Genomic DNA, 25,697 nt, shown 5'->3' with positions numbered 1-25,697 from the left:
ATGTATGCAAGGATTGTGAGGTAGGAAAGCATACCTGTCATCCAGAAATGTCCCAGCGCAGGTATGAGAAATGGAATTCATAGGAGGGCAGACTTCCCAGAAGCTAATTTCAGGAGGTGAATTTTCATCACACCCTCTTATACACAAAAAAAGGTTCCCAGGAAAACACACACCATATTGCTCCTTACCAGAGAACTGCAAATCAAAAGAAGTGTATTCCCTGACTGTCAACAAAATTCCCATCACTGAACGACTACACATGATAGATGATGGAGAGGGGGCTGCACAAAAAAGAATGCTTGTACAATGTGGCAGGAAATGGAAACTACTAACAGACATCAACAGAACAGGATGGAGGTTTCTCAGGGAAAGAAATACGGTCATCTGACAATTGAGCAATTGTACTGAGGGACAAAACCACAGTGCATAAAGATACACACACCCCACCCTTGACTGCCGCACAGTTTAAAACAGCCCAGACAGAAAAGCAACCAAAATGTTTATCACTGGAGGTAAGGATACAGAAGCTTAGGTATAAACACACAAAGGAATACTACTCCTCCTGAAAAAACAATGGAATAATTCCATTTGGGGACATATGGCTGGACCTGCAGAATATATATGAACAAGTCCGAGAAAGACACATATTCTATGATAACACTTAGAGGTGAAAAGTTAAGATTTAGCGGGAAAAAAAAAAAAAAAAAGAGCTTGAGAATACATAAGAGGCTCACAAAGGAAAAAAAAAAAATCCATATGATGCCCAAAGAGAGAAGGTGCAGGAGCAAGGAATTCCATTAGGTCACTGGAATTAACAGGTACCTGTTGATACATTTGAAATAGATCAGTAAAAAGGACCTGGTGTATAGCACAGGGAACAGGATGGAAAAAACACCGACAACTCTATGGGAAAAGAAGCCTAAAAAGAGTTGATCTCTATCTTTCTGATACTGAACTATGTGTGTGCACAGTTAAAATCAATGTGACACTGTAAATCATTTATACTACAGTATCAATAAAAACTTAGATTAAAAAAACAATGCCTGCCCTCTTCCATGGGATCCTCGGCATCCTGGTAGACACACATCCACACGGTGAGAGCAGGCCTTTGTCCCAAGCCAGGGCTGGCAGGGGGCTGAAGGATGTGGGAAGGCTGTGCCAGCAAATGACCTTGCCTCGGACGTGTAGTGCCCTGTTCCCTTTGGATGGGAGCACAATCTCCAGATCCAGCAGGCACTCCCACAGCCAAAGGCGCCTAGTGCCGCAAAGGCAGGCAGACTCTGTGGACTGGAAACACTTTGAAAAGTCACCTGTTCCACGTCTCCTGGTGCTGGCTTCTCTATCTCTAGCCTCCTTCCTTAGAGTCACCCCAGGCATGCACCACAGCATCCTGCACAGGGCTCTTGGAGCAGTGTGGATGCGCTACAGCTGAAGGAGAAGTTAGGCACAGAAAGCTGGGCTGTGTGTTGTGTCACACAGCATTCTCATCTGGTTGGGTTCTATGTGGCCTCAGTAGCGTCCGAGTCCTTGCGACCTTATGGACTCTAGCCCACTAGGCTCCTCTGTCCTTGGAATTCTCCAGGCAAGCATACTGGAGCGGGTTACAATGCCCTTCTCCAGGGTATCTCTACTCTCTTTTATGACCCAGGAAAAATAAGTTTCAGAAGGCTCTAGTTTCTTGAGTCACAGACTTGGGCATCAATAAAGCCTGCCGCCATGTGGCCGTTTCTTATAACTACACCTTTAAAACAGGCACAAAAGGGCACATCATAGTCAGAAAGACTGGGAGGTGGTGAAAGATACCTGCCCTCAACAAATGTGCTGGGGTAGCTGAGAAATGTAATTTATAAGAAAGCAGACTTATGTAGCCAATTTCAAGAGGCACATGTTCATCTCACAGTTTTAAACACAAAACTGGCATAAGATAATATGCTCTATTTGGGTTGCTATTGGAGAATTGTAGATCAAAAGGACAACTAGACATATCCCCTGGCAGTACTCAGAATGGCCACCACCATAAAGTCTTCAAAGAATAAAATTTGGAGAGGGACACTGAGAAAAAGGAACCCTCCTACCCTGTTAAAAGCAATGGAATCCTGAAGCAGCCACTCTGCAGAAACAAATGGAAGTTCAGTTCAGTTCAGTTGCTCATTCGTGTCTGACTCTTTGCAACCCCATGAATCGCAGCATGCCAGGCCTCCCTGTCCATCACTATCTCCCTGAGTTCACTCAAACTCACATCCATCTAGTCGGTGATGCCATCCAGCCATCTCATCCTCTGTTGTCCCCTTCTCCTCCTGCCTCCAATCCCTCCCAGCATCAGTGTCTTTTCCAAAGAGCCAACTATTCGCATGAGGTGACCAAAGTACTGGAGTTTCCACTTTAGCATCATTCCTTCCAAAGAACACCCAGGACTGATCTCCTTTAGAATGGACTAGTTGGATCTCCTTGCAGTCCAAGGGACTCTCAAGAGTCTTCTCCAACACCACAGTTCAAAAGCATCAATTCTTTGGCGCTCCGCTTTCTTCCCAGTCCAACTCTCGCATCCATACATGACCACTGGAAAAACCATAGCCTTGACTAGATGGACCTTTGTTGGCAAAGTAATGTCTCTGCTTTTGAATATGCTATCTAGGTAGGTCATAACTTTCCTTCCAAGGAGTAAGCGTCTTTTAATTTCATGGCTGCAGTCACCATCTGCAGTGATTTTGGAGCCCAAAAAAATAAAGTCTGACACTGTTTCCACTGTTTCCCCATCTATTTCCCATGAAGTGATGGGACCAGATGCCATGATCTTCGTTTTCTGAATGTTGAGCTTTAAGTCAACTTTTTCAATCTCCTCTTTCACTATCAAGAGGCTTTTGAGTTCCTCTTCACTTTCTGCCATAAGGGTGGTGTCATCTGTATATCTGAGGTTATTGATATTTCTCCAGGCAATCTTGATTCCTGCTTGTGCTTCTTCCAGCCCAGTATTTCTCATGATGTACTCTGCATATAAGTTAAATAAACAGGGTGACAATATACAGCCCTTGACGTATTCCTTTTCCTATTTGGAACCAGTCTGTTGTTCCATGTCCAGTGCTAACTGTTGCTTCCTGACCTGCATACAGATTTCTCAAGAGGCAGGTCAGGTGGTCTGGTCTTCCCATCTCTTTCAGAATTTTCCACAGTTTATTGTGATCCACACAGTCAAAGGCTTTGGCATAGTCAATAAAGTAGAAATAGATGTTTTTCTGGAACTCTCTTGCTTTTTCAATGATCCAGCAAGGATGTTGGCAATTTGATCTCTGGCTCCTTTGCCTTTTCTAAAACCAGCTTGAACATCTGGAAGTTCACGGTTCGCATACTGCTGAAGCCTAGCTTGGAGAATTTTGAGCATTAGTTTACTAGCGTGTGAGATGAGTGCAATTGTGTGGTAGTTTGAGCATTCTTTGGCATTGCCTTTCTTTGGGATTGGAATGAAAACTGACCTTTTCCAGTCCTGCGGCCACTGCTGAGTTTTCCAAATTTGCTGTCAAATTGAGTGCAGCACTTTCACAGCTGAATACTAAAAATAGAGGTACCTAAAGGAGATCAGTCCTGTGTGTTCTTTGGAAGGACTGATGCTGAAGCTGAAACTCCAATACTTTGGCCACCTCATGTGAAGAGTTGACTCATTGGAAAAGACCCTGATGCTGGGAGGGATTGGAGGCAGGAGGAGAAGGGGATGATGGAGGATAAGATGGCTGGATGGCATCACCAACTCAATGGACATGAGTTTGAGTGAACTCTGGGAGTTGGTGATGGACAGGGAGGCCTGGTGTGCTGCGATTCATGGGGTCGCAAAGAGTCGGATATGACTGGGCACTGAACTGAACTGAGTGATCCATCAGTCTCACTCCTTGGCATATATCTGGCAGAAACCCTGGTCTAAAATGATAATGGTAGCCAAGTGTTGATCGTAGTGCTCTTTACAATGACAAACGTTAAGTTTTCATTGTTTAGTCCCTAAGTCGTGTCCAACTCTTATGATCCCATGCACTACATGGAAGTAACCTAAATATCCACTGACAGAAGAAGGTATAAGGAAGATGTTGTACATATTTCCACAGGAATCTTATTCAGGCATTGAAAAGGATGAAATAATACCCTTGGCACCAACTTGAATGGACATGAAGATTGTCATACTAAGTGAAGTAAGTCAAACAGAGAAAGAGAACTATCATCTGAAGTTGCTTACATGCAGAATCTAAGTAAGATTGATAGAGGTGACATAATTCATGAAGCAGAAAGTGATTCACAGACTTAGAAAGCCCACATATGGTTACTGAATTGTAAAGGTGGAAGGCAAGGATAAATTAGGAGTTTGGGATTGACATATATAACCTACATTATTGAAAACAGATAACCAAGATGGACCTCCTGTACAGCACAGCGATTGTGCCAATATTCTCTAATAATCTGGGAAAAAAAAACTTGAGAAACTATGGATACGTGCGTATGTATAAAGGAACCATTTTGCTTCATATCTGAAACTAACAACATTGTTTATCAACTATACTTCAAATGAAAAATTAAAAGAAACAAATAGGACCTAAATAAAATGAAAATTTCTGCACTCCTGAAGAAACTAAAACAAAAGGAAAGATCACCCACACAATGGGAGAAAAGATTTGCAAAGGATCAACCAAAAAGAGATTAATCATTAAAATGTACAAAGAGTTCATGCAGCTCAGTATCAATAAAAGCAAACAATGCAATCAAATAACAGGCAGAAGACCTAAACAGACATTTCTCCAGAGAACATATGCAGAACTCAGAGGCATGTGGAGATGCTCAACATCACTAATTACCAGAGGAATGCAAATCAAAACTACAATGAGATACCATCTCTCATCAGTCACAACGGCTATCATCAAAACATCTATGAACAATAAAAGCTAGAGTGGGTATGGAAAAAACTGAATCCTATTGCTGGGCATGTAATACAGCCAGTATAGAGAACACTATGCAGGTTCCTTAAGAACTAAAACTAGAGATACCACATGCTCCAGCAATCCCACTCCTAGGCACATCTGCCTAACCCACGGTTCAGAAGATACAGGCACCCCAATGTGTTTTCAGCACTGTTTAGTAACTGACATGGAAGCAACCTATTTTTCCATCAATAGAATAAGGGGTAAATAAGATCTGATACACATGCCAAATGGAATAATACTCAGCCATAGAAAAGAATGAAATAATGCTGTTGGCAGCAATATGAATGGACCTGGAGATTCTCATACTAAGTGAAGTCAGTCAATAGGGAAAGACGAATATCACCTGAAATTGCTAACATGCAGACTCTAAAAAAAATGATACAAATGAAATTATTTACAAAACAAAAACAGACTCACAAACTTAGAAAACAAACTGAGGGTTATTACCAAAGGGGAAAGATGGAGGGCAGGGACAAATTGGGAGTTAGAGACTTACAATACATTATGATACTGAAAACAGATAGCCAAGAAGGAGCTGCTCTATAGCACTGTGAACTCTGCTCAATATTCTCTAAAAACTTAAATGCGAGAAGAATTTGGGAAAGGAGAGATACATATACACGTATAACTGAATCACTTTACTGTGCACGTGAACTAACAGAATACTGATAAATCAACTTCAAATGAAAATGAAAATTGAAAGAAACAAATAAGATCTAATTATTCTCAAAGGCTTTTGCACAGCTGAGGAAACCATGAACAAAAGACAACCCACACAACAGGAGAAAATATTTCCAAAGATTAATCTTGAAAATATACAAAGAGTTCACGCAGTTCAATATCAAACAAAACAAACAACACAATCTAATAATGGGCAGAAGATATTACCAGACACTTCCCCAAAGAACACACACAGATGGCTACACGGCACATGGAGAGATTCTCAACATTGCTAATTAGCAGAGAAATGCACATCAAAACTACAATCAGATATCACCTCACACTAATGTGAATGGTCATGATCAAAAACCTACTAGACATGGATCTAGAACGATCTCCTGTATATAAAAAATAAAAGAGCTGAACTGAACTAAAAAAAAAATCTATAAACAATAAATACTGAAGAGGATGTTGAGAAAAGTAAATTGGTACAGCAAAAGGTAAATTATGGAGGACATTATGGAAATGCCTCAAAAATATTAAAACTAGAGCTACCACATGATCCAGCAATGCGACTCCGGGGCGTATATCTGGGGAAACTATGGGTAAAGGATACGTGTACCCCAGTGTTCACCACAGTGCTATTTATAATAATGGAGGAAACCAATATGCTACTAACAGAGGAATGAATAAAGCAGAGGCACATGTGTACAGTGGTATGTATCACCCAGCCATTAAAAAGAAGCCATTTGCAGCAACACGGATAGGTCAGGAGATCCTCATCCTTAGTGAAGACAGAGGAAGACAAAGATCTGATATCGCTTATATAGTGCATCAAAAAAAACGATACAAATAAAGTTTGCATCTGTTTGCAAAACAGAAACAGAATCACAGACTTAGAATACAAACTTCTGGTTACCAGAGGAGAACGGTAGGGGACGGGGATAAACTGGGTGTTTGGGATTAACATGTCCATACTGCCATATTTGAAACAGATAACCAGTAACGAGCTGCTGTGTAGAAAAGGGAACTGTGGTAAAATTCTGTAGTAACCTAAATGGGTGATGCACTTGGAAAAGAATATATATATATATATATATGTGTGTGTGTGTGTAACTAAACAACTTCACTGTACACGTTCAACACAACACTGTTAATCAACTGTGTGTATGTGCTCAGTTGTTCAGTTATATCCAACTCCTTGTGACCCCAATGAACTGTAGCCCACCAGGCTCCTCTGTATACTCCAATATAAAATATATCTTAAAAAATAAATTAGAAAAAAAAAACATTAGTATGACAAGAAAAAACAAATGTCCAAGGTGTCTCCCTATTAAAAGTGGTTAAAGAGACATTGCTACCAAAAGTAATGCATGAACAGTGATTAGATCTAGATTTTTTTTCAACACCTGTAAAAGACACTTTTGGAAGAGTTGGGAATATTTAAATACGGTATATGAAGAGTTGATACTACTGAATTAAAACTCACTTTCTTAAGTGTGATAATGATACTGTTTTAAGTAGAAGAGAATGTTTTAGTCTTAGGAGAGGCATGCTTAAGTTCTTAAGGAATGAGATGTCAAGTGTACAATTTGCTTTTAAAAATTTACAGAGAGGACTTCTCTGGTGGTCCAGTGGTTAAGAATTTGCCAGCCAATGCAGAGAACATGGATTCGCTCCTTGGTCCCGGGAAGATCCCACATGCCATGGAGCAACTATGCCCATGAGCCACAACTCCTGAAGCCCGTGTGCCTAGAGCCTGTGTGCCACAGCGAGAGGCCACCGCAATGAGAAGCCCACACACCACAGCCAGACAGGAGCCCTCACTCGCTGCAACTAGAGAAAAGCCACAAGAATGAGCGGTGTAGCCAAAACAAACCAATGAATAAATAATTCTTTAAAAAGTCCCAAAGAGGGGACTTCCCTTTTTGTCCAGTGGTTAAGACTTCATCTTTCAATGAAAGGAGTGTGGGCCCAATCCTTGGGCAGGTAGCTAAGACTCATGTGTCTCTTGCCAAAGCTCCAAAAACATAAAAAAAAACAGATGCAATATTGTAACAAATTCAATAAAGACTTAAAAAATGGCCCACATTAAAAAAAAAGGCACTGTAAAAACAAAGTCAGAATAGCATCAAGAAAGTGAAAAGACATACTACAGGAGAAAATATTTCATTATTTGGTAAGAGATTTGTATCTATACTATACAAAAAAACCTCTTACCTCAAGAATAAAGACAAACAAACCAATTAAAAATGGGCAAATGATCTAAACAGTTCTCCAAAGAAAATACACAAATAGCAGATAATCACATGAAAAGATACTGAATATCATTAGCCAGCAGATAAACCACGAGTTAACCACTTTATACCCACTAGTATGGCTATAATAGTAATTAAAACATGAAGACAGTAGGTGTTTTGGAGGATATGGTGTACTAGAAATCCTCATCCACTGTGGTGGGGTTGTAAAATGGTGCAGCACTTTGGAAACACTGGCAGTTCCTCAAAAGGTTGGGCACAGAGTTACCTATAAGCCCAAATTTCCACCCCTAAGTATACACTCAGGAGAATTAGCAATATAAGCTTGTACACAAATACTCATGATAGCATTATTCATAATAGCCAAAAAGTGCAAACAACCAAAATGCCCATTAACTGGTGAAAGAATAAATAAAATGCATCATATGCATGCACGGGAACATTATTCAGCAGTAAAAAGGGCTGGTATACTGATACATGCTACGATACGAACGAACTTTAAAAATACACTAAGTGAAAGAAACCAGCCACAAAGCATCACATGTGATTCCATGTACATGAAACATCCAAAACAGGCAAAACTAACAAAAGTAGATTAATGGTTTTTACCGCTGGGAACAATGGGGAAAGAGAACAGGGAATGCCTGCTAATGGGATGAGCTGCTTCTGGGGTGATGAAATGTTCCGGAATTAGACAGTGGTACTGTCTGCACAGCTCTATGAACATTATAAACACCACTGAACTGTGTATTTAAAATGGATGAACTATGTATCTCAATAATACTATTTTTAAAGTCAGAGAGAAAGCAAAAATGGAAAAATGTTAACAACTAGTGAATCCAGAGTAAGTGTTCATTCCATCATTATTTCCCAATTTCTGTAGGTTTGAAATTTTTCTTAAGAGATGAGCAAAATACTGCTAACAAAATGTGGTGTGGGAAAATCAGCATTGACCTCAAGTAACAAAAGTTTAATTTTTCAAAGGTGAGTGGATTCAATGATGGGAAGAGCAGGATGTGACCAAAATCAATAGACAAGTTACCCATTAATCACAAAATCTACAGTTAAGGCACTCTCACCTGGTTGAGAGGTATCAGTCCATCCCCTCTTGGCTCGTACACAATAATCCCATCTCGTATTGGGGTCCTTGACAAACTTGCCAATATCTCTGAATAGTTCACAAAAAGACATCTGGCTGGCACGATAAACAGTGTAGTAGAGGAGGGCAGCCCTCCATAAAAAGGGGTCTTTTCTAAACAGGACACTGTGAATACTTGCCAGTCCTTCCTCTGTGGGGTTATTTGGCTTTAGTTCAAGTTTTTTACGGCCAGTCCAACTGTTCCATGGCTGCTGAAGGTTGTTAATACCTCGAAAATAATGTGTGCCTATGGAGGAAATAAGGCGCGTGAAACGCAAGACATGCATGCTCACGTTAGTTCTTCTCCAAGAGAAGATTCTACCAACAGTTCTAAAACCAAACTGATGTGTATGTAACAAATGAAAACAAAGCAGAAAATGGCCTGACCCTAATGCCTTTGGGTTTGACTGAGGACACTGCCTTCAGAAGCATTGTATTTCTCATTAGAAGAGGTATAACTTTTAAGGAAATTTATTTTCTTTTAAGAGAAGAATTATAACTTGATATTTGAAAAGAATCTCAGAGGTCATTCCCTCAGTTGAAGGGGGGTGAACTGGCAGATGCTTTGCCGTCTGAGCCACCAGGGAAACGTGAACTGAAATCCAGAGGAGTTAAATGACTCTCCATTTACACAGTACCCTAAAAAACTTAATTTGAAATGAGACACTAATATCTTCACTTTAAGTTCAAGTGACACCTAACAATTTCATCACTTTTTGCCAAATATTACTAAGGAAAAAAAACATTATAAAAAACAGGTGCTTGAGTTTACAACTGAGTAAGTGGAGAAGGGTGGTCACCTACCTATTTCATGCCTCAGCATTCCTTCCAGCCAGTGTTCTCGTGCAGTGGAAACATTGATGGTCAGCGTTGGACATCCATTTACTACTGTCATGGAAGCTCGGGAAAGCAGGTCCTCAGTGAGATGAACTACAATCTAAGAAGCAAAAGTTAAAATACACACACACACACACACACACACACACACACACACACACACGACGAAACACAGAAGGCAGGGGGAGAAAGTTTTCACAGACAACAACAGACCCATAAATTAACACCTTTTTCTTTTGTTTATACCAAGAAACCAAGAAGCTGAAATGCAGAATCGCTTTGACCCTTGGAATTTTGAGCTTTGGGGAACTCAAGAACCTTTACTAGATTGAAAGAAAAGTAGACAGCTATGCGGAAGACACAAAGAATTGGAACTGTGCCTCTGCTCTGCTCTCCAATATAGTCCCTGGGATGAAATGATGCGAAGGAAGGTGCAGGAGCCAGAGTCCTAGTCACTGCTAGATCAACGCTTATTTTGAGACTGAACACTAGGAACCAGCCACTAATAAAAAAAGCCGCTGTGGCAAATATCTTCCTTAATAATTTTCCTAAACCAATTCATATACTCCCAACAAGCTACACAAAAATGGTAATAAGGGGAAAAATAAACTGAACACAAGTCAATGCAACAAAAACTTAAACTTATATTTAATTAGAAATCTAGATGACTTATTTAATGAGTAAAATAATGTTGGGAAAACATAACCCGCAGGAAAAAAAAAAGAAAAAACACGTAGCACTCACTGAGAGTTACAATGTTCAGTCAACTCATCATGTTCACTCATGATTTCATACCTCACCCATGCAGCCTTCTTTCATCATGTACTTCCTAACATGACTCCAGATTCGAGTTTTAGATAGCAGGCTACCACCGGTGGCCTGTTCAAATTTTTCATAACTTCCATACTTTTGTAAAGTCAGTTCCATAATATTGATGGACTGTAAAAGAAACAGAGATAAAGTAAATTGTCTCCGATTACTCTGATGTGAGTACTGAGCTATATGCTTATCATGACCTGTTCTGTGTTTACTGATTTACAAATTAAATTGTAGCTAAGCACATTTTTCTAATCCTAAAGAGTATTCACTCATTTTCACAAGTTTTTACAAAACACTTATGTACATACTTCTTAGCATGGGATAAAGGGGCTCAAGCACTACACACCTGTCAGTATCTAACAGGCTGAGTTCTTAGTTTCTCTTGGCTTCTCTGAGACATCTGGTGGTTTTGCAGAACTCAGAAGGTATGTTTCCAGACTAATCACTAGTATATAATTACCACTTGGATAAAGAAAAAAATATTTCCAATTTTTAAGAACACACAAAAGAATAAACCACTCTTCTATGATGATCCTATAGAACTTGATGTTCTCCTTTGACAGAAAACACAGTCTCAACATTACTAAAAATACTTTGTATCTATCATTCAGGGCAGGGTACTATCTACTTTTCATTCTTCATAAATTTTCACATGAAAAGAATATGAACGTTGAGATCTTTTTCTGCAAACAGAAATATACAGAAAGACTAAGAAAAGTAAGAAAATTCGTAAAAAATCACAGATGATGAGCATCTATGGGAAAGCCACCAAAAAGGTAAACATAAGAATAGAAAATGCTATTGAAAGATCTTCTGGAAAAAAAAAATCTAGAAAATTCACATATATATCTTATATGAATGGTGACAGAAGCTAGAAAATTCAGACACCTGTTATATTAAGTCTAAAATTTCTAGCTGTCATCAGACTAGTAAAGAGATGAAAAGTACAACCTCTAGAGTCACACTACCTGAGTTGATATCCTGGCTCTGCCACCTTCTGGCTGTGTGACTCTGAGCAAGTTACTTATTACTAAGCCTCCTCATTAGTAAATGAGGATAACTACAATAATGTCTACTTCATGGTTCTGTTGAGAAAAACTACCAGCCTCTGTAAAGCACAGTGGCAGATACAAGTAGTCAATACATGTCAATTATTACATCAGCATTGTAATCACCACCATTATGTCATCATTCTTTATAAATATCACCACTGTAGATGACAGGCTCAACACAAAAAGTACAGTAAAGCTCAGGCACTACAAGTTATAAGTAAACATATATATCCCCACTGCTGCTGCTGCTAAGTCGCTTCAGTTGTGTCCGACTCTGTGCGACCCCATAGACGGCAGCCCACCAGGCTCCCCCGTCCCTGGGATTCTCCAGGCAAGCACACTGGAGTGGGTTGCCATTTCCTTCTCCAATGCATGAAAGTGAAAAGTGAAAGTGAAGTCGCTCAGTCATGTCCGACTCCTAGCGACCCCATGGACTGCAGCCTACCAGGCTCCTCCGTCCATGGGATTTGCCAGGCAAGAGTACTGGAGTGGGCAGAATTCTTTACCACTGTGCCACCTGGGAAAACCTTGGTCCAAAAGCCAGAAGCATTGAATTGTCCTGGAAACTGGTTTCAACTTCAGAATTTTGCCTGCCTCCAAGATGCGTGCATACTGAATCAGAATCTGCATTTTAACATTTCCCAGGTGATTCACCAGCACAGTAGAAAGCTAGAAGGGTCTCAGAGAATGGGAACACAGCAAATAACCCAGAGGCTAATTTACTTATCTGATAACCAGGATAATTAAAAGAACAAATTAGCACATAATTAAAAGCCCATTTTAGCAGATTCAGTTCAGTTCAGTTGCTCAGTCGTGTCCGACTCTTTGCGACCCCACGTATCGCAGCCAGGCCTCCCTGTCCATCACCAACTCCCGGAGTTCACTCAGACTCACGTCCATCGAGTCAGTGATGCCATCCAGACATCTCATCCTCTGTCGTCCTCTTCTCCTCCTGCCCCCAATCCCTCCCAGCATCAGAGTCTTCTCCAATGAGTCAACTCTTCGCATGAGGTGGCCAAAGTACTGGAGTTTCAGCTTTAGCATCATTCCTTCCAAAGAAATCCCAGGGCTGATCTCCTTCAGAATGGACTGGTTGGATCTCCTTGTAGTCCAAGGGACTCTCAAGAGTCTTCTCCAGCACCACAGTTCAAAAGCATCAGTTCTTCGGCGCTAGATTAGCTAAGGTATTTGCATACACTGGTCTAAGGTCACTAGTAGGAGTAGTAGTTAGTAGTTAAGTCGCTAAGTCGAGTCCGACTCTTGTGACCCCATGGACTGTAGCTGCCAGGCTCCTCTGTCCATGGGATTCTCCAGGCAAGAATACTGGAGTGGGTTGCCATTTCCTTCTCCAGGGGATCTTCCCGACCTAGGAATCAAACCCGGGTATCCTGCATTGCAGGCAGATTCTTTACTGACTGAGCTATAAGGGAAGCTCCTAAAGGTCACTAATCATCAATATACCAGTGTTAGAAGAAAGTGAGAAATGTTGCCTTAATTACATAAGATACAGAAGTGGTACTTCTATATTGGACTTATATTTAGACCTAAACAAAAGCTAAAGAAAATTTTTATTATAATTTGTGCTTATAAGTTTTTAAAAGTATCTACTTAATTTAGGAAAAATTAGCTTTTCTAGTATATGCTTACTCAGTAGGAAAATGTTATTATCTGGTTACTATTATAGCAGATATAAAACAGTCTAGAGAATTTGGAAAAACTTAAATACAGGTGATCCTAGTTATCACCAACAAATGGTACTTAATAGAAGGCTACTAAGAATTCGGTCTAGTCAAGGTTATGGTTTTTCCAGTGGTCATGTATGGGTGTGAGAGTTGGACTGTGAAGAAAGCTGAGCACCGAAGAATTGATGCTTTTGAACTGTGGTGTTGGAGAAGACTCTTGAGAGTCCCTTGGACTGCAAGGAGATCCAACCAGTCCATCCTAAAGGAGACCAGTCCTGGGTGTTCATTGGAAGGACTGATGCTGAAGCTGAAACTCCAATACTTTGGCCACCTCATGTGAAGAGTTGACTCATTGGAAAAGACTCTGATGCTGGGAGGGATTGGGGGCAGGAGGAGAAGGGGACGACAGAGGATGAGATGGCTGGACGACATCACTGACTCGATGGACATGAGTTTGAGTGAACTCTGGGAGTTGGTGATGGACAGGGAGACCTGGAGTGCTGCGATTCATGGGGTTGTAAAGAGTCAGACACGACTGAGTGACTGAACTGAACTAAGAATTCACATTCATAGTAAGTATGCATTTATATTCATAATTGGGAACAAAGATTTGATTGAAAATTTATCCTGAAAACGTACTCTAACAAATATAAGATTAAAAAATTATATTGGCAGTTTAACAACACTGGGGAAACCTTGTTCCTATCAACTATTACATACATCAAAGAAAGAATAAAAATAGTGGGAGCTTTTTGGAGAAGGGATGTAATTTTTCTATCAAAATGACATACAATAGCACATTTTTTCTTTCACTGCATGACTTACATGCACCAGCATGGTAGCAACCCTACATGGGAGCTACACAGATGGTCCCAAAAGCTTAGCTTAATATGTCATATTCAATCATTCTTCACTGAAGTGCCCATCCTGTGGTCATCTCTAGAATTTTTTTTTTTTATTAATTTTCAACTGGTCCAACCTAGACACCTTTGTCAATGATCACACAGATTTCTAATATCCTTCACTGACTTCCCAATCCATTTGCATTAGACTCCAACATAGAGAGACAGTGGTTGGACAGGTGAATAAATTCAAGTTTTAAGAGACAAGTCAGCAGTGTTCAGTGGTTACTTCATCAGTGAGTATTTCTGTGTGACAACAATTTCTGCTTCATTATGCAACCTCCTAGGAGAAGGCGATGGCACCCCACTCCAGTACTCTTGCCTGGAAAATCCCATGGACGGAGGAGCCTGATAGGCTGCAGTCCATGGGGTCGCTAAGAGCCAGACACGACTGAGTGACTTCACTTTCACTTTTCATTTTCTTGCATTGGAGGAGGAAATGGCAACCCACTCCAGTGTTCTTGCCTGGAGAATCCCAGGGACGGGGAAGCCTGGTGGGCTGCCGTCTATGGGGTCGCACAGAGTCGGACACGACTGAAGCGACTTAGCAGCAGCAGCAGCAGCAGCATGCAACCTCCTACAGGCCACAAAGATTTTACAAGTATGATTTCAACTTTGGAAAAAAGAAAAGGCAATAAGCAATTTTAAAAGGCACAAAGAAGCCTGGAAGGATACACCCAAACGCTACACGATATGATGTTCATCTTTGGGAAAGGGTAATGTGCTACACTGATGTTTGTTTGCACTTTACAGGAGTTGTTTAAATTGTTTACAATATGCATAGGAAAAAATCATTTTCCTATGAAAAATGTCATAGGAAAATGACATTTTCTATGTCATTTTAGGAATTGTACAATGATGTGTTTAAGGTATACAATGTGATGACAATATATATATACACACACACTGTGGAATGAATAGTACAATCAAATTAATTTACAAATCCATCACCTCACATATGCAGTGGGAACATAAGATCTTAGCAAATTTCAAGTATAAAATATATTATTATTACCTATAATCATTATGCTGTATTTTAGATGCCCAGGACTTATTCCAAGTTTATAACTGAATTTTGGTACCCTTTGATCCACACCTCACCACAAGTTTTTATTTTTTAAAATAGGAAATAAAAGAAAGTTCATCCTTTCCCCCTAGAGCTCAGAGAATCAATATCTATACCACTTTGGGAATCAAACTTTCATACACCCTCACATGGTTAATAAAATCTCTCTTCTCCATTAATATCATTTAAGTTAATCAGAAAACTACATCTCCCAATATTATTTGGTGGGAGATTCAAACAAACATCAGGGAATTCCCCAATCATCACTTTCAGTTTGCCATTCAGAATATCCCTTTCCTATCTTCAAATATATCTCTACCATTTCTTTAACTTCCAATAACATTCAAGTATTAAAAGAAAAAAAGTTCAAGTTAATTTAACCAATTTAAAACATAAATCATATATCTAATTAAAGATTTTTCACCTCCCCTAGGCAGGGCCTGGTCTGGGACCTAAAGAACTTTCACTAGGAAAGGAAGGCATAATCAGTGATTTGAGTCCTCCCCATCTGTCCCCCATTTCCCTTCAGCATATTGAATATTCAGTACTTTTAATATATTCTGTGGCTCAGCGGGTTAAAGAATCTGCCTGCAAATGTCGGTGACCCTGGAGACGTGGTTTTGATCCCTGGGTTGGGAAGATCCCCCTGAAGTAGGAAATGGCAACCCACTCCAGTATTCTTGCCTGGAAAATGCCCTGGACAGAGGAGCCTGGTGGTCTACAGTCCATGGGGTCACAGAGAGTTGGACATGACTGAGTGACTGTGCTTTCTGTGTACTGAATATACTCAGTATATGGAAGAAGGAGTGAACAATTCCTGTATAACTGGTTCAGCTGTGGTCCTTCTCCCTTGACTATAATGCTATGGCAGGCCTTTTACAGAAGGTGCCTCCACTGCACAGCTAACTGACCAAGCTCCTTCCAACAGAATCTATGCAAGACCCCCCCTGAGGTGGACCACTACCAAAACAACTTTTACGAAATTTAAAAGTACAACAGACCTTCATCAAAAAACAAGAAAAAATCTCAAGGAAACAACCTAACCTGGCACGTAAAAGAAAAAGACAAATATACAAAACCTAGAGTCAGCAGAAGGAAGGAAATAATCAAGATTAGGGAGGGCTTCCCTGGTGGCTCAGATAGTAAAGAATCTGCCTTCGATGCGGGATACCCAGATTTGTTCCCTGGGTCAGGAGGATCCCCCGGAGAAAGGAATGGCAACCTGCTCCAGTATCCTCGTCTGGAGAATCTCATGGACAGAGGAGCCTGGTGGGCTACAGTCCATGAGGTCACAAAGAGTTGGACATGACTAACACTTTCTTTCAAAATTCTAAAGGGAGGGGATAATGAGCTTTTAATAACAATGATAATAATGATAACCCCTCCTTCCTAGAAAATCCTTATCATTCAGGTAGCCCTTGCACTGGAAAACCAAGGCAACTTGACATGACTGAGCAACTGACACTTTCACTGTCTTCACACTCCCTGGTGGCTCAGTGGTGAAGAGTCTTCCTGCCAATGTGGGAGATGTGAGTTCAATTCCTAGTCTGAGGAGATCCCACATGCCTTGGAGCTAAGCCCGTGCATCACAACTATTGAACCTGTGCTCCAGAACCTGGGAACTGCAATTGTTGAGCCCACATGCCTCAATTCCTGAAGCCCACACTCTGCAGAGCCTGTGCTCTACAACAAAAGAAGCCACCACAATGAGAAGCCCACGCACAGTGCAGGCCCCACCTGCCACAACCAGAGAAAAGCCTGAGTGGCAATGAAGACCCAGCACAGCCAAAATAAATAAAATTTTAAAAAATAAATATTAGGAAGGAAATAAAATAGATTTTAAAAACAATAGAAAAACAATAGAAAAACAAAAACAAGAGCTGATTCTTTAAAAGGGTAAACAAAATTAACCTCTAGCCAGGTTCACCAAGAAGAAATGAGAGAGTACCCAAACAAAATAAAAAATGAAAAAGGAGAAATCTTGAGTGATACTACAGAAATACAAAAAACCATAAAAGAATACTCTGAACAATTACATGTCAACAAATTTGACAACCTAGAAGAAATGGACAACTTTCTAGAAATGTACAGCCTGTGAAAACTGAATCAAGAAAAAGATAATTTGAAGAGATGGATCACTAGACGTGAAATAGAATCTGTAATCATAAAAAAAAAAAAATGATTCCTACAAATCAAAGTCCAGGACCAGATGACTTCACAGATGAAGTCTACCAATCATACAAAGAAGAACTAATACCAGTTCTTCTCAAACTCTTCCAAAAGACTGAAGTGGAGGGAACAGTCCCAAAGACATTCTATGAGGCCACCATCACCCTAAACCAAGACCAAAAACACCACCAAAAAAGAAAATTACAAGCCAGTATCTTCAATAAATATAGATGCAAAACTTCTCAACAAAATATTAGCAACCAAATCCCAACAACACATAAAAAAAGATCACACACCATGACCAAGTGGGATTCATCCCCAATTCACAAGGATGGTTCAGCATACACAAAATCAACCACGTTATACCACGTTAACAAAAGTCAAAAAACACATGTATCTCAATAGATGTAGAAAAAGAACTTAACAAAATTCAACATCCATTTATGATTAAAAACTCTTACCAAAGCAGGAACAAAGGGAACATATCTCAACATAATAAAGTCATTTATGACAAACCCACAGATAATATAATACTCAACAGTGAAAAGCTAAAAGTCTTCCCACTAAAATCTGGAACAAGTTAAGGATGCCCACTCTCACCACTTCCGTTCAACATAGTATTGGAGGTCCTAGCAGCAATCGGACAAGAAAATGCAGGAAAAGGTATCCAAATTGGAAAGGAAAAGATAAAATTGTCACTATATGCAGATGACATGATACCATAAATAGAAAACCCTAAGGACTCCACATAAAAACTAGGCAAGACGTTCTCTGACATAAATCATACCAATATTTTCTTAGGTTAGTCTCCCAAGGAAATTGAAACAAAAGCAAAAATAAACAAATGGGACATACTCAAACTTACAAGCTTTTGCACAGTAAAGAAAACCATTTTTTAAAAAATGAAAAGATAACTTATGGAAGAAAAATTTGCAAATGATGCAACAAAGTTGTAATCTTAAGATATATAAATAATATCTCATACAACTCAACAAAAACCCAATCGAAAAATGGGCAGATGACCTTAATAGACATTTCCCCAAAGAAGACATACAGATGGCACAGCAGGCACATAAAAAGATGCTCAACACCACTACTTATTAGAGAAAAGCAAATCAAAACTACAATGAGGTACCACCTCACACTGGTCAGAATGGTCATCTTTTAAAAGTCTACAAATAACAAATGTTAGAGAGGGTATGAAGAAAAGGGAACCCTCCTATGCTGTTGGTGGGAATGTAAGTTGGTTCAGCCCCCGAGGAAAGAAGTATGGAGGTTCCTCAGAAAACTAAAAATAGAATTACCACATGATCCAGCAATCCCACTCCTGGGAATATAACTGGACAAAACTATAATACAAAAAGATACATGCACCCCTATGTTCATAGCAGCACGGTTCACAATAGCCAAAATATGGAAACAACCTAAATGTCCATCAACAGATGAATGGATAAAGATGGTGTGGTACATATATACAATGGAATACTACTGGGGCATAAAAAAGAATAATAATGTCATTTGTAGCAACATGGAAACAACTAGATTATCATACTAAGTGAAGTAAGTCAGAAAGAGAAAGACAAATAGCATATGGTGGTAGTGGTTTAGTCGCTAAGTTATGTCTGACTCTCTGGCCCCATGGACTACAGCCTGCCAGGCTCCTCTGTCCATGGGATTTCTCAGGCAAGAATACTGGAGTGGGTTGCCATTTCCTTCTCCAGGGGATCTTCCTGACCCAGAGACTGAACCCACGTCGCCTGCATTGCAGGCAGTCGCAGGTTCTTTACCATTGAGCCATGTGGAAAGCCCCATATTACATGATATCACTTATATGTGGAATCTAAAATGTAGCACAAATGAACCTATCTATAGAAGAGAAACAGACTCAGAGAAAACAGACTTGGGCTTGCCAAGGGGGAAGAAGGGAGAGAGAGGAAGGACCAGGAGTTTCAAGAAATGGTGCTGGGATAACTGCATATAAATAAAAGAATAAAATCGGACCCCTGCTGCTGCTGCTGCTAAATCGCTTCAGTCGTGTCCGACTCTGTGTGACCCCATAGACGGCAGCCACCAGGCTCCCCCGTCCCTGGGATTCTCCAGGCAAGAACAGTGGAGTGGGCTGCCATCTCCTTCTCCAAATGTACATACAAAAATTAACTCCAAATGTATCAAAGACATAAATGTTAGAGCTACACACAAAACTCTTAGAAGAAAGCACAGGCACACACTTCATGACCTTGTATTAGGCAGTGGTTTCTTAGATATGACACCAAAACATCAACGAACAAAACAGGTAAGTTGGACTTCATCCAAATTAAAAGCTTTTATGCTTCAAAGGTCACCATCAAGAAAGCAGAAAGACAACGCACAGAATGGGAGAAAAGTTTACAAATTTCGTATCTGAAAAGTGACATATCTAAAATATAGTAAGAATTCCTATAACTCAATAATAAAAATACAAATAATCCAGTTAAAAAATGGGCAAAAGATACAAACACAGTTATCCAAAGAAGATATACAAATGACCAATAAGCTCATGAAAAGATGCTCAACACCATTAGTCATCAGAGAAATACAAATTAAAACTACAATGATATATCACTTCACACCCACTAGAATAGCTGTAAAAATAAAAACAAGTTGACAAAAAACAAAGAAAAGAGTTGATGATGATGTGGAGAAACTGAAACTCATATACTGTTGGTGGGAATGTAAAATGGTGCAGTCATTTTGGAAAAGTTTTCCTTAAAAGGTTAGACACAGAGTTCCCATATGACCCATTATATATGATCTCTGATCTCCTACCATATGACCAACTACCATATAATCTACTATTAATACTAGGTATATACCCAAGATGACCAAGAACATGTTCACCAAAAATCTGGACACAAATGTTCATAGCAGCGTTGTTCATAACAGCCAAAAAGTGGAAACAATCTAAATATCTATCAACTGATGAATGGACTAATACAATGTAATATATATATGGAGTATTATCCAATAATAAAAAGTACTGAAACATGCTATGATATAGATTAATCTTGAAAACATGCTAAACATGCTAAGTAAATGAAGCCAGTCAAAATGAACCATATATTGTATGACTCATTTATCTGAAATGTCTGGAACAGTTAAATCCATAAAAAGAAAAATAGATTGATGGTTGTCTAAGGCTGGGTGGGGGTGAGAGTGTTGGCAAGAAATGGTGAGTCACTTCTAATGAGTACAGGGTTTCCTTTTTCAGGTGATAAAATGTTCTCAAATTTGATAGTGATAATGACTACATAATCCTAAGCATACTGACAATCACTTAACTGTACACTTTAGATGGATTAACTACATGGCATGTCAATTATATCTTCATAAAGCCATCATTTAAAAAACAAATAGTAATCAAACAGCACAGTATAATATTTAAACCACTAATTCAGAAAATGAAAAATCTCTGTACAAAACTTACAGCACTATCTTGTATGATACAGCAAACTTTCTGAAAAATCTCAACACTCTGTTGAATGACCTACTTTTGGTTTACTTTCTGATTCTGTTGCTGTTTAGCAATTTGGAAATCTCACCATCAGTCAAAAGCCACTTAAACAGTCATGTGCTAAAAACCTATTTCCCTTTTCAAATGCAGCTGTCACTCAATGAAAAGCTATATACAACAGGGACACTAACACAATATAAGCCTTGATGACACTGTGCAAAGACTAGAAGTCAAAAGATCTGGTTTTATGCTGGTGCCCTGCCTTTTACTGACTGCGTGATCCTAGGTCTGTCATTTCACCTTTCAGGTTTAGTTTCTTCAATAGCAAAATGGAGATGAAAATCTCTGCCCTACTTACCTAATAGGGTTGGCGTGAGGATGAAATTAGAGATAGACACAGAGAGCAGAAGAGGGGAGGGAGAGAAAGAGAAAGAGAACTTGTTTTGTAATCTATTTCCCAAATGACTGTGGGTTTCCCAGGTGGCTAAGTAGTCAAGAATCTGTCTGCTGACGTGGGTTTGATCCCTGGGTCTAGAAGATTTCCTGGGGGAGGAAATGGCAACCCACTCCAGTATTCTTGCCTGGGAAATTCCATGGACAGAGGGGCCTGGCAGGCTACAATCAATGAGGCCCCAAAAGAATAGGACACAGCTTAGAGACTGAACAACAGAGGAAATAGAAGAGCATCCTTATATACCAATGTTTTTAAAAACACTAAGCTGTCCCCGCAAAGAAACATACGTGCCCAATGAACTTGACCCCGAGTCACAAATTTGGATCTACTGTTTGTAGAGTATTTCATTGAAGTTCTAGCATACCATTAATAACATCTTGTATTCATTCATCTTTAAGGTTACTTTCTTTCTGCCAATCCCTGCTTTTATGTTTATATTTTACAATCTTTTAGAATCTAATTCCAAGCCTGACCATTAGACTGACAGAGATTATACTGAAATTTACATAGTTTAATAATACTCTGTTGGATGTATGAATAAAATTTTGTGAAAACACAGGAAGGTAAACTAAAGTGGGGCCCTAGAGGAAACAGACGATATTCCAGGTAAAGGGGGAGAATATTGTCAAAAGCATACACAAAGCAACGAAAGTGAAATACAGAGCTTTTAGGCTAGACAGGCACCAGGAAACTCATTTATTTAGTGCCAGGAACTAAACGAGATTTTCAATCTAAATGAGATTTTCAATCTAAATGGGATTTTGATTTTGAGATTTTCAATCTCTGTCAGATTCTGGGAACAGCTGAAATAAATAAAACACACTTTTATAAAAGAGGTTAGTCTTGTGGTCAAGGTAAAAAAAGAAACTTAAGGATGATAACAGAGTGATACATTTCATGACAGACAATCTGCACAAGGTGCTGTGGGAGTATAGCGTTGACTTTGGAAACCTAAGCATGAGCTAGATCAGGAAACATGAAAGACCTGCAGGCCATGTTAAAAGTTTTGGACTTTATCCTGAATTATGAGGAGCTCTAAAGTTTTGCAGGAAGGAAAGTGACACAATCAGATTTGACACTTAGACACTGACAGTAGTGTGGAGAGCAAGAGAAACTGCATTTGCCAATAACTCAGTTTTCTGTAAAACAGATTTTATTATAATCTGGTCGCAGTTTAACAAAGAAAAATGTTTCGATAAATTATATTCTACATATGCAGAATCCCGGAAATAGATCCGAGACACTGAGTCTGCCTTAAATGAAGGAATGAGTGAAAGAACATAGAGGACAAAGAAAACCGTCACCTACAGCCTTCCCCTCAATCCCCTTCTGCCCCTTCTGCCTTCAGGGTTAAGGGTAGTTTGGATGTATACAATGTTAAGTGGGAGAGTGAGAGGGTAAATGCTACCAAGAGAAGATATTTGTAAACAGTACAAATTAGTACTGCAAACTCTTCTTTCACTACCTACAAGGAAGAAGTAGATATTCAAGCTGTTTTGGAGAAAAGAATTTGTTAAGATAAGAATCTGAGATTGCAGGTTAGGCAAGTTTTCAAAGGCACATCAATGAAGTGTTGTTTCAATGAGTCATCAAGGTCATACCTTCTTCCAAGGACACACAATCTGATTGGGGTGTTTCCGTCTCTGTAAGAAAATCTTCCTTGATATTAGGTTAAGAAATGACCTTACGTCTCCAATCTAATACACAAAACTACTATGAGAGGTACTAAACTCTAATCTTTTCACTTTAATGAATCTGGAAAAAGGCTTGTGATTTGCTCAGCAAAAAACTGTCACCTAAGGAGAAGTATAGTTTAAAGAAGGCTTGCTTTTCCCTCCCCCTTATTGTCTGGACAACTTGAGGTCTACCAACACAAAATACCTTAATACTAGTACAATTAAAACATGGCCTCAAAGAAATTTTATATCAAGACATATTATCATCAGTGAAGGTATTTGATTTCCAATGGTGTTATTTCTACCAAAAAAGGAAAACGAACACTTGTTTTAGAACACAATGTGATTTTATGTATTATGCATGCATTTTAATCTAACAATAAATTACCTATTCCATTTTCACTATAAACTCCAAAAGCAAGGCATTTCCTGAGGACCACATTTAAAAATCTTTATGTTACACTATCACTGGCCTCAAAACAAAGCTTATGTATAATAGATCTGGTCAATCGGAGGTGGCAAACTGGCAACCCAAGGGATGACTGTGGCCCACAAACGGGTTTTCATTGGTTTGAACAACTTGTTTTTTTCTTTAAATTAGTTGTCAACATTTACAAATTGGAAGACTTTGTATAAAATTCAAGTTATCTATCTTCTCTTACAATTTCTGAGGATATGATACACTAGACCCAAACTGTAGCCCAACTGCTATCTGGTTTCCAGTTGCCTGCAGTGCCCAGACAACTCCCTGCAATCATTTATGATCCCTGCTCAGATCCTACACATGTGACCCTAGCTGTATAAAGTCTGCTAACCAGGAAGAAAAAAAATCAGAATTTATTTCCTAGCATAATGAAGTTGGGCTTCCTTGATAGCTCAGTTGGTAAAGGATCCGCCTGCAATGCAGGAGACCCCAGTTTGATTCCTGGGTTGGGAAGTGAACTGGAGAATGAATAGGCTACCTACCCCAGTATTCTTGGGCTTCCCTTGTGGCTCAGCCGGTAAAGAATCTGCCTGCAATGCAGGAGACCTGGGTCTGATCTCTGGGTTGGGAAGATCCCCTGGAGAAGGGAAAGGCTACCCACTCCAGTATTCTGGCCTAGAGAATTCCATGGACTGTATAGTCCATGGGGTGGAGTTGCAAAGAGTCGGACACGACTGAGCAACTTTCACTTCACTTCATAATGAAGTTGGTCGATCGAGATACTTACTTTGAATATTTGAACTCTATAAATGAAAATGCAGTGCTATGCCACAGAATGTTAAGCATTATGTTATTCCAATGCAGGATAAAAGTCAGAATTCTTTTCTCTAAATACCTCTGAGATTTTATGATAACTCTATCAAGCTACCTTTGATAGCATAGACCATTAACTTTCATTTACTTCAAGAAATACATTTAGGATACTCTAATTACATAAGCAGAACAGCTTTTTTTTTTTTTCCAGTTAAGCAGATGTAGAATATATTAATACCAAGTAATATCCTAACTCTTAAATAATATGGTTATGATGGAAGAGGTCTTTTTGAGAGACATCAAATACCTTTAAAAAATCAACTTTCTTGCAGCTCGCTTTCTCAACTGGTACTGTTTCACTCGTGGACACAGCTTTTTATAAGAATTCAAGTTTATGTCACTCTTAATGTTTTATCACTACTAAGACAATATGCCTGCACTTGGTAATACTATGACTTTGTACTCAGTCTCCAAGCTGTTGGAACCCCTGTCTGCTCTGAGGTATACAGTTCCTTTCTTGATGACTACTCTCCTTTCCAGAAGGTGCCTTGTCTGTGCTTTCCCCTCAAGATGCTGCTGGACTTCTGGTGACAAGAGCTAATTTTACAATCCAATAATGTTAAGTATAATACCTTCCTACTAAGTTTCAGGTTCTCACATTTAAAATTTTTGCCCCCATACTACATACTCATGTAAACATGGTTGCCAGTCAGTAAGGTATTTACATTTTCCTATATTAAAGCTACATTGTGAAGTTTAATGTAAAATTCACATGAATTTAATATAAAATATAGATTTGCTCACACCCTGATTTCCTTGGTTATTCTCTTCCCATTTCTGCTGTTAGGCTACTTTCTCAGTAACCTTAGTTTAAAAAGCATTCTTTAGAATTGTCAAGCTGAACACACATTGTAGAAAGAACTGCACTGAAATGGTTTTTTCCACTAGGTTTTGCAGAAAAACAAATCCCACTTACTTGTAAAGTTAATTTCAGCAAACCAAAATATTTGCCAGTTATGGGTTGAGTTAATAAAGCACTGATATCTGAAGTAAAAGAATCTTCAGTTAACAGCAGGCAGAAGCTGAGCTTTTCTGTGATTAACACATGATGTGGAAAGATAGTTAAACATTTTAACAAAACGCATGACACAACTGAATACATAATGACATGAAATTGAATCTTTAAGTGATTAGCCATAGTATTTTGTGGGCTGGAACTTAGGTGTGTGGTCCTAGAAAGGGCTCTCAAGGATCACTGAGTCTATTCCCCTCAATATATACATGAGGAAAATGAAGCAG

General features: G+C 39.2%; 2 protein-coding genes across 13 annotated transcripts in view; one reads left to right on the top strand and one right to left on the bottom strand.

Annotated features, from left to right (window-relative positions):
• The window catches only part of ANLN (anillin, actin binding protein), a 174,811-nt gene that overhangs the window by 41,458 nt on the left and 107,656 nt on the right, over window positions 1-25,697 (top strand). The gene's annotated exons all lie outside the window — the stretch shown is intronic.
• MATCAP2 (microtubule associated tyrosine carboxypeptidase 2) overlaps window positions 1-25,697 on the bottom strand; it is a 78,540-nt gene that overhangs the window by 13,956 nt on the left and 38,887 nt on the right. For 4 of the 10 annotated variants that reach the window (XR_009494233.1, XM_059885874.1, XM_003585969.6 and 1 more), the window contains 3 exons: window positions 10,647-10,790; window positions 9,819-9,951; window positions 8,956-9,261 (listed from right to left, as the gene is read on the bottom strand). Coding sequence is in view for 9 of the 10 variants with exons in the window: in XM_059885874.1 (XP_059741857.1) it covers window positions 8,956-9,261; window positions 9,819-9,951; window positions 10,647-10,790 (583 nt within the window). In the remaining variant the exon portion in view is untranslated. The other 6 variants (XM_059885878.1, XM_059885879.1, XM_059885875.1 and 3 more) reach the window with 6 other exon arrangements.

Source organism: Bos taurus, chromosome 4, assembly GCF_002263795.3.
Source record: "Bos taurus isolate L1 Dominette 01449 registration number 42190680 breed Hereford chromosome 4, ARS-UCD2.0, whole genome shotgun sequence".
NCBI classification, from domain to species: domain Eukaryota; kingdom Metazoa; phylum Chordata; class Mammalia; order Artiodactyla; family Bovidae; genus Bos; species Bos taurus.
Note: the sequence above shows the minus strand (reverse complement) of the source record. Positions and strands in the feature narration are given on the sequence as shown.